The sequence below is a fragment of the Dipteris shenzhenensis genome, chromosome 1, assembly GCF_047967505.1.
Source record: "Dipteris shenzhenensis isolate YYH24624 ecotype China chromosome 1, Dip_SZ_1.0, whole genome shotgun sequence".
NCBI classification, from domain to species: Eukaryota; Viridiplantae; Streptophyta; class Polypodiopsida; order Gleicheniales; family Dipteridaceae; genus Dipteris; species Dipteris shenzhenensis.
In genome coordinates, this window is record NC_141596.1 from 61,937,428 (window position 1) to 61,953,738 (window position 16,311).

The 16,311-nt window shown below is 41.6% G+C and overlaps 1 protein-coding gene across 1 annotated transcript in view; it reads left to right on the forward strand.

The window, feature by feature from the left end:
* The first annotated feature begins 13,389 nt into the window (after positions 1–13,389).
* Positions 13,390–16,311, forward strand: part of LOC147906167 (SNARE-like superfamily protein) — a 58,702-nt gene continuing 55,780 nt past the window's right edge. Inside the window, exon 1 of the mRNA XM_087383440.1 lies at positions 13,390–13,681. Within this exon, the coding sequence (XP_087239566.1) occupies positions 13,541–13,681 (141 nt within the window). The 5' untranslated portion in view covers positions 13,390–13,540. The remainder of the gene's footprint in view (positions 13,682–16,311) is intronic.

Sequence of the window (16,311 nt, forward strand, 5' to 3'; positions counted from 1 at the left end):
TTCTTTAACTTGCTCTTCTAGTTACTGTATTCACTAGATTGAGATGACCATAATGGAATAATGGATTTTGCATACATGTAGATACCTTAGATGCAAACTCTACTTTTGTTGACTCCCTCATCATGCAATTGAGTGCTACTACTCTCAAATTGATGCATTTGGAATGGGTCCTAACTAGGTAGGGATAACCACATAAGCCTTGACTCAATGCATTTGGCATGGGCTAACTTGGTAGTCTTCATTCATGCATTTCTTGGAAGGTGGGATCACAACGGGGATACTAGCTTGGGAGGATTTTGCATCACATTCACATCAATCAGTGTCAATTTCTTGGTTACTCTTAATCCAATGCAAAATCACAACTAGCTAATCTTTATTTACACATCCATGGTAGTTGGGCTCTTAGAGGGGATACTAGCATTGGGAGGATATTTCATCATTTTCACATTAATTAGTGTCGGTTTATTTTTTTTGGGCAAATTTTTTAAAAAATTTATGTCTTAAAAGACATGAGATAACCATTTGAAGTTCTAATTACATTTGATTTACCTAGTACATAAGATGACTACCTGAAGTTCTGATTACAACTAGTTTAGCTAGTATAGCTTATAAATAAAAAACTAAGAACAAAAGAAAACTAATGGAGATCATGCATCAGCTATAGACTAATGTCCTATTCAGTTTGGCTTTGATCGTTGCCTTTCCATCTTGATAGATAGCCCATTTGCCTTCTTTTCTGGCCACCTTCATCTTTGTTAGCTCTGAGGTATTTTTCTTTAGCTAAAGTTCCTTTGCAATCCACACTATAGACTTTTGATGTTGTTAGATTGTCTAAGAACCTGTGTTTTTTCAACTCATCTTGAAAAATAAGAATACCCTCTTGACCAATCTCAAATTCTAAAATTTCCAACTCAATGCCTGGTAAAGCTTTGCTGAATCATTTGCAAGTCTAATCCCAAGAATATTTGGCTATATCCTGTTGTCTGCAACCCTCCAATCCTAACCTTCTGTTGCCCTTCAACTTGCACCTTTACTTTCTTCTACAATCTGCAAACACCGATGCATCTAAGGAGCTCTTCAATTCTCCTTTGAGCTTCTTTAGATCTCTCCTTTGAGCTTCTATGCACCTCATCCATCTGAATAGAGACTAATTCATCATATAAAATTAAGTGAGGAGTTGACTTATTCAGGTTTAGCTCAACCACTTTCATTGTCTTCTCTAGTTCCTCGAATCTGTGCTTCAACTCACCATTGTCCATTTTGAGAATGAGAATCTACTACTTTAGAAGAAGTATGCCTTTATTCTACCTAGTTTTAGGCAGAGGTGATGCTATTTTTGTGTAGCATATAAAGGCTATTTCTCTAGTTTTTTGTCATTGTAAAAAAGTTGACAATCTAGATATAGGGCCCCCCTCTTGCAATGCACACTAGGGCCAAAGGGCATAGATTCTATCTTTAATCCAAAGAACAAAACTATAGCTTATCTTTTAAGGAATAAAACTATTTTTTAGCTCAAAGTGAGCTAACAAAACTTGAAAATTTTATAGCCATTTCTTTGTCTATGAAAAAACAAGTCATAGCTTATCTTTTAAGGAATAAAATTGCTTTTTAGTTCAAAATGAGCTAACCAAACCTAAAAATGATGGTAATTTCTTTGTCTGTGAAAAAATAAGTCAAGAGCAACAACAAACTTTGGGTTTAGTTGATGGAGAATGGTGGCTATAGAGGGACGTCCTAAGGTTCATTCTAAGTGAGGTCATCTTCATAAAAGCTCCAAGTTGAGACTTAACCCACTAGGCTAGGCCATGGAGTTTAGCCTAGCTAGGAGTAGGAGAGAAGAGGGACTAAAGAGAGAGATTTTTTGGCCTTTTATTAGTCCAATTGTCTCAATCAATGTCAAATTTGTGTCAAAATTGGAGATCCTAAATTTTGAGGTGCCAAGTCTTCCTTGTTTTGTCAAACAATGACCTTGTTGAGTAGTGAAGGACAAAACAAAGCTAGCAATAAACTGATTGAGTTTTGGTGTAGCTTTGTTTTCATTGCTAGCAATAAACTGACACTGATTTAGTTTTGTGCAGACAATAACCTTGAGTAGCAATGAAAACAAAGCTACACCAAAACTCAATCAGTGTTAGTTTCATGCTAGCTTTGTTTCAGTGCTACTCAAGGTCATTGGTTGACAAATCAAGGAAGACTTTGCAACTCGAAATTTAGGATCTCCACTTTTGGCCTAGATTATGCATGGGGTGGTAGGTCAATAGGTGACTTAGGCTAAACTAGAAAGCTATGTAACAATGCTCAAATTTGTTGAAGTTGGGTCTCAACTATCCTCAATATTTTGCACAAGTTGAATCAATTCATAGGTGACAAGTGCATAGATGCTAGCACATTCATTCGTTTAACAAAGGTCTTATCTTTAGGCATCAAACATGGATCAGTAATCACTTGAATGGATGAGGTTGTGAAAATGCCAAACGAAGTTGGTCTATAAAGCACTTCTATTCCTTGATCACAAGGATCATGTTAAACATACTGGATGATACATGAAGAATTGTGCAGTTAAATGAACTTGAAAGGAAAGTGACCATGTTAAGAATTCAAACATATGTTGGTAGACTCACTAGGGTATTCAATTGCTGCAAGGGCTTCACTATTGCCTTTATCTTGCTCTTTGGGGATGACCCATAGTGTAGGGGAAAATTTGTGCCACTCTAGTAGGAATAGAGTAAGCCATAGGCTTATAAGTTGACATGACTCTCTTGGTTGATGCAAGGACATGCTGGGTGACTCTAGGAGTGCTGATACATCTAGAGGGAGTGCCAGCCTAGTTGTGCTCCTTGGATTGTGCACACATTTCATCCATTAGCAAGAAGCGCTTCCTAAAAAGTAACTAAAAGAGATTCTATTACATTAGTGCATTCGATTCATTCTTAATGCAGTTGTGGACCTTGGGAAATTTTTTTCACAAAAATAAATCTTTCTATTAATCTTGAAAAACACCATATAAATTAGGTTGCAAAAATGGTAAGTATGAGTACAACTGGTTGTCATAAAGAAACTCGCTTGTTTGCATAGAGCCTAGTTCACTTCTTGAGGAATCTCCAGGACAAGGGCTAACACCCAAGGTAGGGGTCTATACATCTAGTGAATGCCTTGTCCATTTAAAAGAGTAGAAGATGCCTGTATGCCAAATCTCACGAAAACGCTCCCACCTTTTGGCGCTCACTCTTGGTCCTGGATTCTTACACTCCCAAATGGTGTGGAGCATGTATGTAATGTCTTGCAAAATGGCAACAAGATTGGTTGTTAATGGAGAGACCTACATGCCTCCCATCACTAACCTGCAGCAACCACACAAATGTTCCAAGTAGTGATGCTAGCAATTGTCTCACAAACACTATCCTCTGATGATTGCAATGGCCATTCATCAAAAGGGGGGAACCGCATCATATGCCTCTATCCTAAGGACCCGCTATTAATAAATCTTGTAACTTGGGGAGGAGAGATCAATAGAAAATGTATCGTAGCTCCATCAACCATGCAACCATCCCCCCCATATGAAATCCCACTTGCCACAATTAAGGGAGCACCCATCCAAATCCTCTACATTGTTAAGCAACTCCAAAGATAATGTGGGGTAATGTCTAGATATCTATATTTGCAATAGTGTCATCTGTAAAAAGAGGATGATGAAGACGGAGGATGATGGTGATAGTGACAAAGGTGAAGCTTTCGAGGGTGACATCTGAACTGGCCACCCTCATTCTTCATCTCCTATCAACCCTATCTTCTTTGATGTCCCTTGCCATCTGCATGCATCGCCTGACTTCCTGACTGAGTTTCCTCATGCCTTTGTGGATGATGCTCCTCTTTGTCTATCAGGAGGCTTAGATATCACTAGATGAATTGTGTTTCTGTGCCTTGTCACCTAGCTTCTTGGAGGAATGTGCTATACCTCCATCGAGATATGGAGGTTATCCCAGCACCCGGGGTGGGAGAGGAGGAAGAGGAGGAGGCTTTGTACACCCCTCTTATGCGCATGATGATTGTTAAACCCAAGCCTCATCTCTCCGCCCACGACTAACTGCAAGCAAGTGAAAAGGGGGCTATGGGCAGCGCGAAGGGATAAGGCAAGGATGGGAGGGCGAGCCAATGCAAAGAGAAGCGGGGAGGAGAGTTAGCGAGAGGGGAGCTAGATCACAGACAAGCCAGTGTACCAAAGGAAGGCTCTGTGACAATTGTGGCATTTTGAGACTTTGTAGGGGGTTTAGATGAGTAGTAGTCTGTGTTGTGCAACGGCATGCCAAAGACATGAATGGCTCAATGTCCACCTTTAGGGCCCACTGCATCAAGAGGGAGGAAGCCTCTACTCCTAGCCTACAAACATGCGAGGGTTAGAGACACGGCACTGCATGAGGTTGTTCATCAAGGCAAAGAAGAATTCCATGACAAATGTCAACAGTTGGAGAGCTTGCACATCACCTTCAGCTTCTTCTAGTTCTTGTAATCGCCATGCTATTTCTTCAAGGGTGTGCGGTCTGGCATCCTTCTTTTAAGCAATGTCCTTGAGGACCTTTCTGATGATCTTCCAAAAGATGGATGTGATATCATGAGGATTGGTCCTTTTAAGATTGTCTACGAGCTATTCTATGCTGAAGATTCTTCCCGTGTAGTATTTCACAATACACCAGTCACACCCTACCCTGCCTATGTATGCTTTCTGAATGTATCTTTGCCTGATTTTTAGTTCAAGCTACCTCTTTCCATTGTTTGCCAATAGATAAGCCTCATTTCGTCTCTCTCTTTTCCATTTTCCAAGCATGGCTGACATTCTCGTGTTCTTTGGATGGGTTGAAGAAAATTCAAATGAGTATCTTGTGGCCTTCAAGCACTGTTGTGTTTCTCTCAACTTTCTTACTGAAGATAGATGGCTGTTGGTTCTTCCCACATTTCTAGAGGGTTTGTCTCAAGTGTGGTATGAGAACCAGGCCGACGACGTTTGCCAAAGCTGGCCAAGTTAACAGTAATGGAAGCACTACTCAGTAGATGGAGAATTTGGAGACAATTAAATCAACTAAAGCACTTATCCAATCTTTAGAAAGACAAGAAAACTTAATGAGCATTGAATACTGTGAATCCTTTTGGCTGGAACAAGCTAGGTCACCAAGTTTTCCTTTGGATATAAATATGTTAGTAGATATGGAGGAAGCAGAGGAATGCCATTTACCTCGAAAATATTGTGGCAGGAAGGGAGACAAACCCTCTAATGAGATTGAAGAGGGTCTATTTGTTGCAGTTTGGGCATTTGATCCAGGTTCAGAGTTGGATGACCAAGGTGGCCCTATTTGGGATACAAAGGTTGCTAAGATAGAAAGTGATGACAAGGGAACTCCTATAACACTCAAGCTGTATGGTATGAACCAAAGCCATTGAAAAAACTCCCGAGAAGATATACAATAAAACAACTCTATGAGGGATGCTTGCAAAAGAAACGTGAATGGGTTCCAAATAATGAGGGATTAACAGAGGTGGAAGTCAGTAGCATTATTCATTGCTGAAAATTGAGGACACAAAGTTTTAAAAAGAAGCATGGATACGATGTTGAAAAATGTATCACAATTCCTTATCCAAGTCGTGTCCATATTAAACATCATTTGGCAAGACTTGACCCATCAAGCACAAATACATTACATGACTCCGATGACGAGACTCAGATGCATAAGATAATGTTTTGTATGCTTTTTTCCATACCAATGGTGTATCTATACACCACCAATAAGATAATGTATTGTATGCTTTGTTTTTCAAAAAAAGGGTGTATCTATACACCACTTATATATTGAATTCAACAAACTCTTCTTTTTTTTTTTAATGGTGTATCTATACACCACTTATTTGTTGAATTCAGCAAACTCTTTTCATATGGTATCATATTTTCACTTTATCAGTATAGTGTTAAAATTGAACTAGAGTTAGGAGACTACTGTTATTATTATTATAGTTATTATTGGATGGGGGCACCATGCACAAGTTTGGGAATTATAGCTTCATTGAGCCATACTTTTTTCTATTAGAGGTCACCACTTGACTTTTTAGCTTAATAAGGCCATATTTGTATATAAGTGACCCATTTAGTGCTCTAAAAAACCCAATTTTTGAGCTCACTAAATGAAGTTAAGTGGAGAGGATATTCTCCAAAGCTCAAAAGCCACGAGGGGGCTTCTTTAGCTTTCCCCCAAGATCGTGTTTTGCTCCTAGCCCTTCCGAGCCCTTGGCCTCAAGAGAGTTACACAAAGCCAACGCAGCTTCTTCTCCCTAGCACAGAGATGGGATTGGAGGTATTCACGAAAAACGAGCTCCCTCAAGAGCCATTGGTAGACATCCACTTTGCATACAACCACTTCAAGCAGTGAAGGAGGAAGCAAACACGGTGATAAAGACGGAGCCCGTGGAAGTGGAGCAGACGCATCTAGAACCGGGATGCCCTCAGCCAGAGGAGATACTTCAAACAAAAACAAACAAACAGATCTTGTCAAGTCTGAGTAGGCTCTGAGAGAGTTGAGGGTCTCTGCGTCTAGCAAGGAGGAAGTTAAAGGTGTCACACCACCGACAATCCCAGAACCCAGGCATGCTCCACAACAAGATGTTGGTAGAACACAATAGCTTGATGGAGAGAATCAATCAGCTGGAACAAGTAAAACAACAATCACCTTCTTGGATGACTCCCTGTTGCATGACTTTGTAGTATGGTTGAGAACACATGCTTTAGTTGGCTTCTTACCTGGAGTCAAACTCCCTCTTACCTTTATTGAGTCCTAGATTAGAACAAACTGGATTACAAAAGGAATCAATGTTTTGAATGTGAGATTCTTGAAGAAAGGCTTCTTTGTCTTTCTTTTAGCGAAACTTGAGATGGCCTCTAGAGCTATGCAACATGGTTTATGGACCATTAGGAATCAACCTCTTTATTTAGAATGGTGGTCCAAAGATTTCTCTCCTGATGCCCCTAGATCTACTAGAATCCCTGTTTGGGTGGAGCTCCCTGATTTACCTTTGTATTTGTGTAATCAACTTCCCTTTCTATGTCGTGGGCTAGGACAAATGCTAGGTGTAGAACAAGAAAACTTCATTAACGCCAGGGGCAATCCTCAGATCTTTATTAAGATAGATATAGCTGAGGAGATGCCCAAGACTCTTACTATTCTTAATAGAAATGGTAGTGTTTATAGGGAGCAGCCTTTGACTTACAAAAACCTTCCCCACTCTTTCTTTTTGTGTGGGCTTTCCACCCATGTGGTAAAAATTTGTCCCTTGAAGAGGGGCAAGGTTAAAGAAGCTGAACCCTCTACTTCTAAACAAGCTACCCCTGCTGAAAGGTGGATTCCCAAAGCTCAAAACCCTCTAGTGAGCAATCAGAATAGTGATCAGAATGGCACAAGAGTTAGTGGTAAGGACAAGGATCACAGTCTGCCAGAAGCGCAAATAAAAACTCCTTTGAACCTCTCAGGGATAAAGAGGGGAGCTTAGAGAATAGCAACATAATTAGTCAAGAAGATAATATGGTGATTGAAGCTGGGTGGTGTTGAGAGTTTGAAGAGGATGTTAACAGAGAGGATGCTATGGAAGAGATAGAAGAGAGTGAGGAGGAATCAGAGGAAGATCAAGGGAAGGGTACTCCAGTCATCTCAGCAAATCAAGAGGACACTAGTCAAGGTAAGGCCTTAATTGTAGCTCAACACAAAAGGAGGCAATCCAAAGCTGCTACAGTCCAAGTGAACAGCTAAAAAGGGGCAGAAAAAGAATGTCAAATAAAGTTTTACCTTCTTGACTCTAAATGTTAGAGAATTGATGGACCCTGGTAGGAGTGAGGAGCTAGCTTTCTGGTTGAGAGCTAACTCTTTATCTCCTCTCTTCCTAGCATTACAAGAGATCAAGGCTTGTAGGGATACTCTAGAAAATAAACTGAAAGCTATAGATAGAAGAAGAACTTGGTATTACACTTCACATGAGGAGGGTAAAGGTGGTGTAGCCATTGGAATATTATCTCATTACAAGAATGGTATCTCACAAGTCATTGTAGATGACCACAATAGATGGATAATGCTGAAGTGTTGCATGGAGATTAATTTCTCAATCATTTGTCTCTATGCCCCTAACTCAGCTTTGGAAAGGAAAGGATTATGGGAATCTTTACAATGTGCAAATGGTAACGGTATTACAATGGGGGATTTCAATATGGTGGAATGCAAGGTAGATACATGACTGGGAAAGGGAACATGCATCAGAGGCACTGAATTACTGTCTTGGGAAGAATGCAAGGAGCATTGGTAGTTGGTGGATGCGGGATCAGTTAGGGATTTCACTTGGTACAACAATCAATTTGGGGACAATAGAAGGGAGGCCAGATTGGACAGGTTCTATGTCTCTTATTAGGGTTTACTGAATAGTCACCTTTCCTTAAAAATAGAAACTTTGACTTCTTTAAGTTTATCAGATCATAAACCTATCTCACTTAGATGTGATTTTGGTTCTGGTGAGAGAAGCTCTTCTTGGTTTAAAGCTGACCCTAAACTCTTCTTGTTGAAGAGTGTTCAAACTCTAATTGGTAAGGCTTGGCATAATGCTTTCTCTAAGCATACTTCAGCATTAGAAGCTTGGGCATTGGATGTTCATGATACTCAAATCATTTTAAAAACAACTAGAAAGAAAAGAGCTAAGATTAGGGCTCAGAGAATGGATAGAATTCAAAGTAATATCGGTATTTTAGAACAAAAAGCCAGAACTAGAGATGTGGATGCCCAAGCAGAATTGGTAAGTGCTAACAAGGATCTCAGGAAGCAAGAATAGATCAGATTAAATGATTCCAAAGTATACTTCAGGAACTAGTGGGCAGTAAAGATAGATAGACCCACTAAGGAAACTTTTAGAATAATAAGAAGAAAGAGATTGCAAGAGGAGATCCCGCTTCTTAAAAGAGCAAATGGCTCCTAATCTGTAACTACAGAAGAGAATGTTGATTTTATTTAGCAACATTTTGTCTAGTACAATCACCCTAAATGAGGACATCCAGAGAGCTAGATAGCTATGTCAAACAGAAGGGAGAAGGCTTTGATCTACTACCCTCTTTGGAAAGACCCTTTACATTAGATGAGTTGAAGGAAGTTGTGTCAGTTATGGCAGATGGTAAAACACAAGGGGAAGATGGGCTACCTCTTGAGTTCTATAAGTCTTTCTGGGAACTAGTTGGCCCTTATCTTTTACTGCTATGGCAAGAAAGCTTGGTGAAAGGTGCTCCCCCCCTACACATCAATGGGGGCATTATCAAACTGATCCCTAAAGAGGGCCTTAACAATGTTAAACTACAGTTATAAGATTTTTGCAAAAGCTCTAGCTCTTAAGGTATAAGGCAAGATGAAAGAGTGGATTATCTTTGAGAAAAAGGGATTTATAAAGAAGGTCACCTTCTTGAAGCCATCATTAATATCTGGGAAGGGTGTGAGTATGCTTAAGAAACTAAATAGGATATATGCTTTCTTAAAGTAGACTTTGACAAGGCTTATGATAGACTAGAATGGGATTTCATAATCCAGTCTGGGTCCTTATTTGGTGTCAAATGTCAAGCTTCTTCTCACTAATGCCACATCCAAGGTCAATGTCAATGGGAAGATGAGTGATCCCTTTTTTCTAAAAAGATTAATCAGACAAGGATGTCCCTTAGCTCCTCTTTTGTTTGCTATAGTAGTAGATTCCCTTGGGTGGCTCCTCAGAAGTCAAATCCAAGAGGTAAGTCTTGAAGGTATTGAACTAATGAATGGTAAGCAACTGGTCTGTACGCAGTTTGCTGATGACACCACTTTGACCCCTAGAAATACTGATCAGGATGTTAGTTGTGTGATTGATTGCCTTGACGTTTTCTGTAAAGCCTCAAGATCCTCAATCAATCACTCCAAAACAGGGTATGACACTCTCAGTGGCAAGGATCAAGGGATCCTTCAACATCTAGGATGTCTCAAAATACAAAAGGGTACAATCTTCAGACTTTTGGGCATTCCAATGGGTTTTGAGGTCACAATGAAACAAAGGTGGGATTGGGTGCTGGATAGAAAAGTGGAGAAGCTTCCAAGCAAACTTGGCTAGAAGAAAATTGGTTCTTAACTAATGCCTTTACCCCATAGCTATTTTTTATCTACTTAGTCCAGGTTCCTTCTACTGCTGCTATTACAGTTACATAAAGCCCCCTTGCTGTTGGTACCTATTCCTAGAGCCCCTTTGCTCCTTCATCATCCTCTGTTGCTGCTACTTATACACAGTTCCCCTCAGCTGCTGTTGGCCCCTCTCTTCATTCTTAAGTGGTTGGCCTCTCCAACCAGTCCCCCTCTATGGATGTTGACACTTCAACTAAGTTACCTTTTGCTTCTCCTGGCTCCTGCACTCAAATTCGTTGTGCTGGCTTCTCCACTCAGCTACCTTCTGCCCTTTCTTATCAGAATCAGGGACTTGTTGTGGTGTTACCTATTCAAGTATGGATTTGGATGAGATGTCCATTGACCCTTCTCAAGGAGTTGCTGCTGCTCCTGGTCATTTTGCTGATACTACTGCTACTGTTGCTATAGATTCAGTACACACCAGTGACTCTAAGGAGGAAACTTCTAGCTTCTCCTTCCACTTTTGAGAAGCTCCTCTCAATCCTTTTAAAGGATTTTACTCTCTTTGTTTTTTGTTTCTCTTGTTGTAAGAGAGGAAGTGCTTATGTGATCAACACTGCTATTATGGTTGATGTCTGATGTGAGATGACTCATGGGTAATCTACTGCTGCACTCAGTGTCTCACACATGAAGGGGTCAAGTTATATGCCTTTAGCTAGAGACATCGGCCAATGCCAGTGGTGTAAGAGAAGAAAGGCATCTCCTCAATCCTATCTGAGAGTCCTACTCATGCTGGCTAGAACCACTCCCTTGGATCCCACTTGACTTCCCTAAGAAGACGGCCCTCCCACAACCATAGGCGTCATCTGGTCCTTGTCTACCCATGAGACAAAGGTAGTGGTCCAATCCTTGCCTGAATGTTGCACTACCCTGACAATCTGCCACTCTAGTACCTCCATAGTGGTATCCACCTCTAGATCCTCTATTGTCTTTGGCTAGGCCCCTAGTTCATACGGTCTGCTGCCTTGCAAAGGTCTTCCCACCATGACTTTGGAATTGCCACATCGATCTTTGCCATCCTAATGCCTACACCTCACAAATGCAAAAGTGCATGTGCTCGTGTCTTGATGATGCCAAGTCTTGTTTGAGTTTGCAATAGAATCTCCATCTGCTAAGCCACCGTGGCTCTAGTGTTCCATGTACCATTTGATCTTGCCCATAAGAAGCTACGCGTGCCGAAGATATCCCATGTAGCCCATGTGAGAACACTAGCAGGAGGCAATATACTAAGCCGCATCCAAGAGAACTTGGTTGACAACAAGGGCCCCGCCTACTATAACATAAAGTTTGGGCGAGCTCAAGTATAAAATCTTGTGCCTAATGCTCTCTAAGATGGGGGCTATCCGCTGCTCTACTAAAACATCAATGCCCAACTAGAAACTTAGGTATCTCATAGTGTGGCCCCTTGAAATCCACTTAAAGCCTTGTCTAGCTCCAACTGTCCTGGGTTTCTCAGACCTCCTTAGTCGATATGAGAAAGACAATTGCTTTGGTGTCCAATTGACCTTGGCCCTTGAGACCTTGCAATATATCTTCAGTGCTACCACAACCTGCTCTCCACACTCACCACTGAACCCTCCATGATAGAGTGTTGTGTCATTTGCAAACTCAAAGTCAAGAAGCTCCTCCTCCTGGTGAATCGGGAGTTGCATCCTCGTGAGGTTTGCAATAACCCAAAGCCAAGTTGAACAACTTGGGTGTCCACTGCTCCTCTCTTGTGAAAGCAAAGTTGAACCCCCAAAAAGGGTGGGTCCGAGCATCAAAAACTCTAATGGGGGCCCCTTTATCGGGTTGTAGAAACAAAACCATCACCTCCAATGATAGCGGGCACTCGTCAAAATCACAAGTTAGTTTCGTGATCCAAGTTGCCAGAAGCCCCTTAGTATGGGATGCCTTGGGTAAGGCTTTGGGCTAGGAAGCTGCGAGAACGGGCCATTGACTTCAAATTGTTCCCCTGTGCTAAAATGCGGTTGCAAGATGAAGCAACAAATTGCGAGGGAGAGGACTCAACCACGCCTTTGTTCGAGGGTTGAGGTCCTGAACGAGGCTAAGGCTCCACTAGGCGGGGGATGCAAAGATGAAGAAGAAATCAGGGTTGTTGTAAAGTGGGGGGTGGGGAGAGAAGGCACTTACATCGGGTCCTATTGATAGTCTACCTAGAGAGAGAGAGAGAGAGAGAGAGAGAGAGAGAGAGAGAGAGAGAGAGAGAGAGAGAGGAGAGAGAGGGAGAGGGAGAGGGAGAGAGAGAGAGAGAGAGAGAGAGAGAGAGAGAGAGAGAGAATCCAGACTAATCCAATTCCAATAAAATGATGAAGCAACTATTTACCCTCGTTAGTAATACTATCGTTAGAATTTGTGGTATGCTAGTTGTTGGTATTTATAATTAATGGAAGTGAACTTGCATTTGCAATACCCTTAGCTCCAGTCTCGTATGTTTAGGCCCAAAAGTCACTTGTTAACCACATGTAACGAGGACCTTGATCTAACCTCTTGAATCAACAACCCTTAAGTCTAGCTTAGTTAAAAATCGTTCGAACTTCACCATGTGCTTAATTGCTCAACATCAGGACTTCAAAATTCCATTTGAATTATGAAATCAAGGGTGTGTAGAGGTGATTCCAACATGGGCACGTACACGTAGCATGGACGGGCAAAGATCATGTGCGGGCGTCGAGCCACAAGTGGCATACAAAGATGCCAATATATATCTTGGGAGACTTCAATATTGACTACAATAAGAAAGCAAGGAACATGGAAAAGCTACTCAAGTTCATGGAATGCTACAACATGAAACAACTCATTTGCACACCCACTACAGTTTATAACTCCACATTGGATCATATTTGGACAAACACATTCATTGACAATCGACTAGCAGGAACACAATACGCATATTGGTCTGATCATTCAATAATATACACATCCATTTCATGATAGGCAGGCCCATTGAATGTAATTCACTCTTGTTCCGAATAGCTTTTTAAAGAATCTAGAAGATCGCCACCTCATTAGCCACGTCCACACTCAAAACTATTATAGTTACAATTCTCAAGCCCTTGTTCGACACATCCTCCACATCTCTACCAATTGATGTACTCATATTCTGCATGCAATGCACCATGGGTGGGCAGGGGGGGGGGATGTAGTCTGTAAACACACAAACACACACTAAGGGTGGTTACACGTGTGGCAAACACGCACCGAGCAGTGCGCGGGCAGGGGGTGTGTAAACATCCTAAGTTAACTGGGAATGTATTCCGAGTGGGAATGGACTGCCCGGTGACCCTTCCATGTACATAATTCAATAGCTCACGTCAAACTGTCTGCGCGCGACAATGGCCATCAGATTTGTGTTGCTTGTAAACAAGCAGGGCCAAACTCGTCTCGCCCAGTACTACGAGTACCTCACCCTCGAGGAACGCCGCGCTCTCGAGGGCGAAATCGTCCGAAGATGCCTTGCCCGCACGGATTCCCAGGTAAATTACTTTTGGGCATCCCAATTTTATCACTAGCTTGGCTTGATCGATCTCACGGTTATATTCGTTTAGCTCAATTTCAGTAACTTTTGATACCTCATTTGCCTGAATCAGCTATGGGCTGCTTACGAGACGGGGTTCCTTAGTTTAGGTTTCAGTACGAGGGGTAGCATAGATCGTTAGCCAGGATGCGGAAGTCCTTGCTGTTTTGTATAGATGTTTTTTTCTTTCCGTTTTTATCTACTGAGAAGAGGCACAGGGAAAATCATTTAGGTCGACTCGAATCAATCTCGAAGAAATTTGCATTTTTATCTTGAAATACGTACAACTCCCAAATTGGGTTGTTTGTTCTACCATAAAGGATACATACAATCCAGCGTTAGATTATTTATTAGTCTTACGTGCCACAATGAACGCGACACTTTTGTATGTTCGAGTGATTTCAGAGCCTCTCATCGTAGCCACGTGCGTCGACAGTGGATGGTGTCTTTTGTTGCTTGGAGTATATTTCAGAACCAATAATGCACTACAAGAGCTTGCCATAGATGTCCCTGTGGATCAATACACGTCTACATTCACAAATGATACTGATCCTGCGACTGAATGTGTGTGCACTGTGCATCCAGGACAGTTATCCAGCCCATTGATTGAGCAACAAGAAAAGAGAGGAGGATACTAAGGTAAAGATTATTTGGGACAGCCATGCAGAGCCTGGCAGCGATTAAGCATGCCAAGCTTGAGGTTAACTATGCATTGATGAGCACCGTGAAGGTGTGCTGTTGAAATATTAATGGATATATACTCGTGAAGGATTGATACACATGTGTTGGAGAAGGCCAATGGAGGCAGTGCCCATGGATGCCTATCATGCTAAATTCCCAACACTATGATAAGATTTTAAGATGGATGCGAAAATCTATGGTCAAGATCGCGAGCCATGCACCATGACAATAAATGGGGCTATTGCTTCCCAATCATGTAAAGTAAAGAGAGTGCTAAAAAGGACATGTTAAACCTACCATTGGATCTAAGGATTTGATCTAAAGACTTGATGTGACTTGTGAACAGTAGTGTGTGGGCTTCATAGTCTCCAAGAGAGTTTGTTTTTCTTAGCACAGATCATTCGGGCTAAGTTTGGGGCATCTCCATTGCAGTGAGATGTGGCATTCCAAAATATCACTTACGTACAAAGCTTCTCCAATGGAGTTCTCTACAAGTTCCTAACCCCTCCTCTCTCCATCCTCTCCGTCACACTCCCCTCTTACTACTTAAGGCTGCCTCTTCACTTATCTGCTGTTCTTATCCCCAGACTTTGTAAAAAATTTCTTACTATTCATGCAATCACAAGAAATGGAATCAGGGTAGGTGCATGCATCTTAGGCAAGAATAGAAAAGTGGTTGCACATGGCATGTTAGAGGTGTCTCTACATGATGACGGCTTTGACTGCTTCATCCACCACTGACTCCAGGAATTATGGCATGGGCAGTATGGACATTTTGAGTGAGATGCAGAAATAGAAGTAATACCTGTCATTGGAGATTTGTGCTCCGTGTATGATGGGCAAGCAAGCAAGTTTCAAGGAAAACAACTTAAGGGCAAACAATCCACTCAGATGAGATCTCAAGCATAGTGAGCACTTGGGCATCACTCTTCTTCCCATGAAGATGCCATGGAGGCTATGGACCTTTAGTAGGAGAGCGTGGCTACTCTTTTGCAAGTGTTGAGCATCTACTTCAGCGCGTTTGGGCAGTATGCATTCAGATCTACTTGTTCATTTTCTTCCTCTCCATTTGTGTGAAGTATTATTGAAATTTGATTTTAGATTACTTCTTCTGTCTTGCATGAGTGCACGGGGTTTTCTCTCACATACCCCCTCATTTCCTGAGATCCAGGATCTTTTGGTGGGTGTTTTGGAAGCTATGTGGCTTGAATCGCTCCCCAATCGCTCCTCTTGAGGTATATTTGGACATGTATCTTGTTCTGTAATTAATCATGCATAAAAATCTACTAATCTTGCAATCGCTAGCTCTCTCTCGTGGATGTTCACGCTCGTAATTATCTGCAGAAATACTCATTAGAGCTCTCTCTCTCTCTCTCTCTCTCTCTCTACACACTGCTAGGGCCCAAGACAACATGTCGGGCTGGACCCCCCGAAGGTATTTTATTTCTTGAAGAGAGAATCCGTTACAAGAGTTCAGCGTAGAGCTGTCTGATACATAAAAATCCAAAACATGAATGATTCATTACAAGAGCTTCAAGCTCATTTCAAATTGGCAACATGCCACTTGTCTAAAATCTAGACTAAGTCCTATTACATGCCACTAAGGGCCACTCTGGAGTCTTCGAAGCACTTGGTCACGCGAACCGCCTCCTAGATGCTTGTTAGGCTCCCGTAGTGCTTAGGAAAAATAACTCTTCCTAGTACTTGGAACAATTAATTAAAGCGCACCACTATGGCACCCATGAATTGTTAGCGCTTTGCATGCAAATAACACACTGTGGACTAATTCTAGTCACGGTGGGCGTCCCCACTGAATACACGTGCACACCTAAACAAGTATAAAAATATATATTTATTCTTTGGTTGACTGGAGTCAACACTCTTGATTATAATTAAGAGGCTTTGACC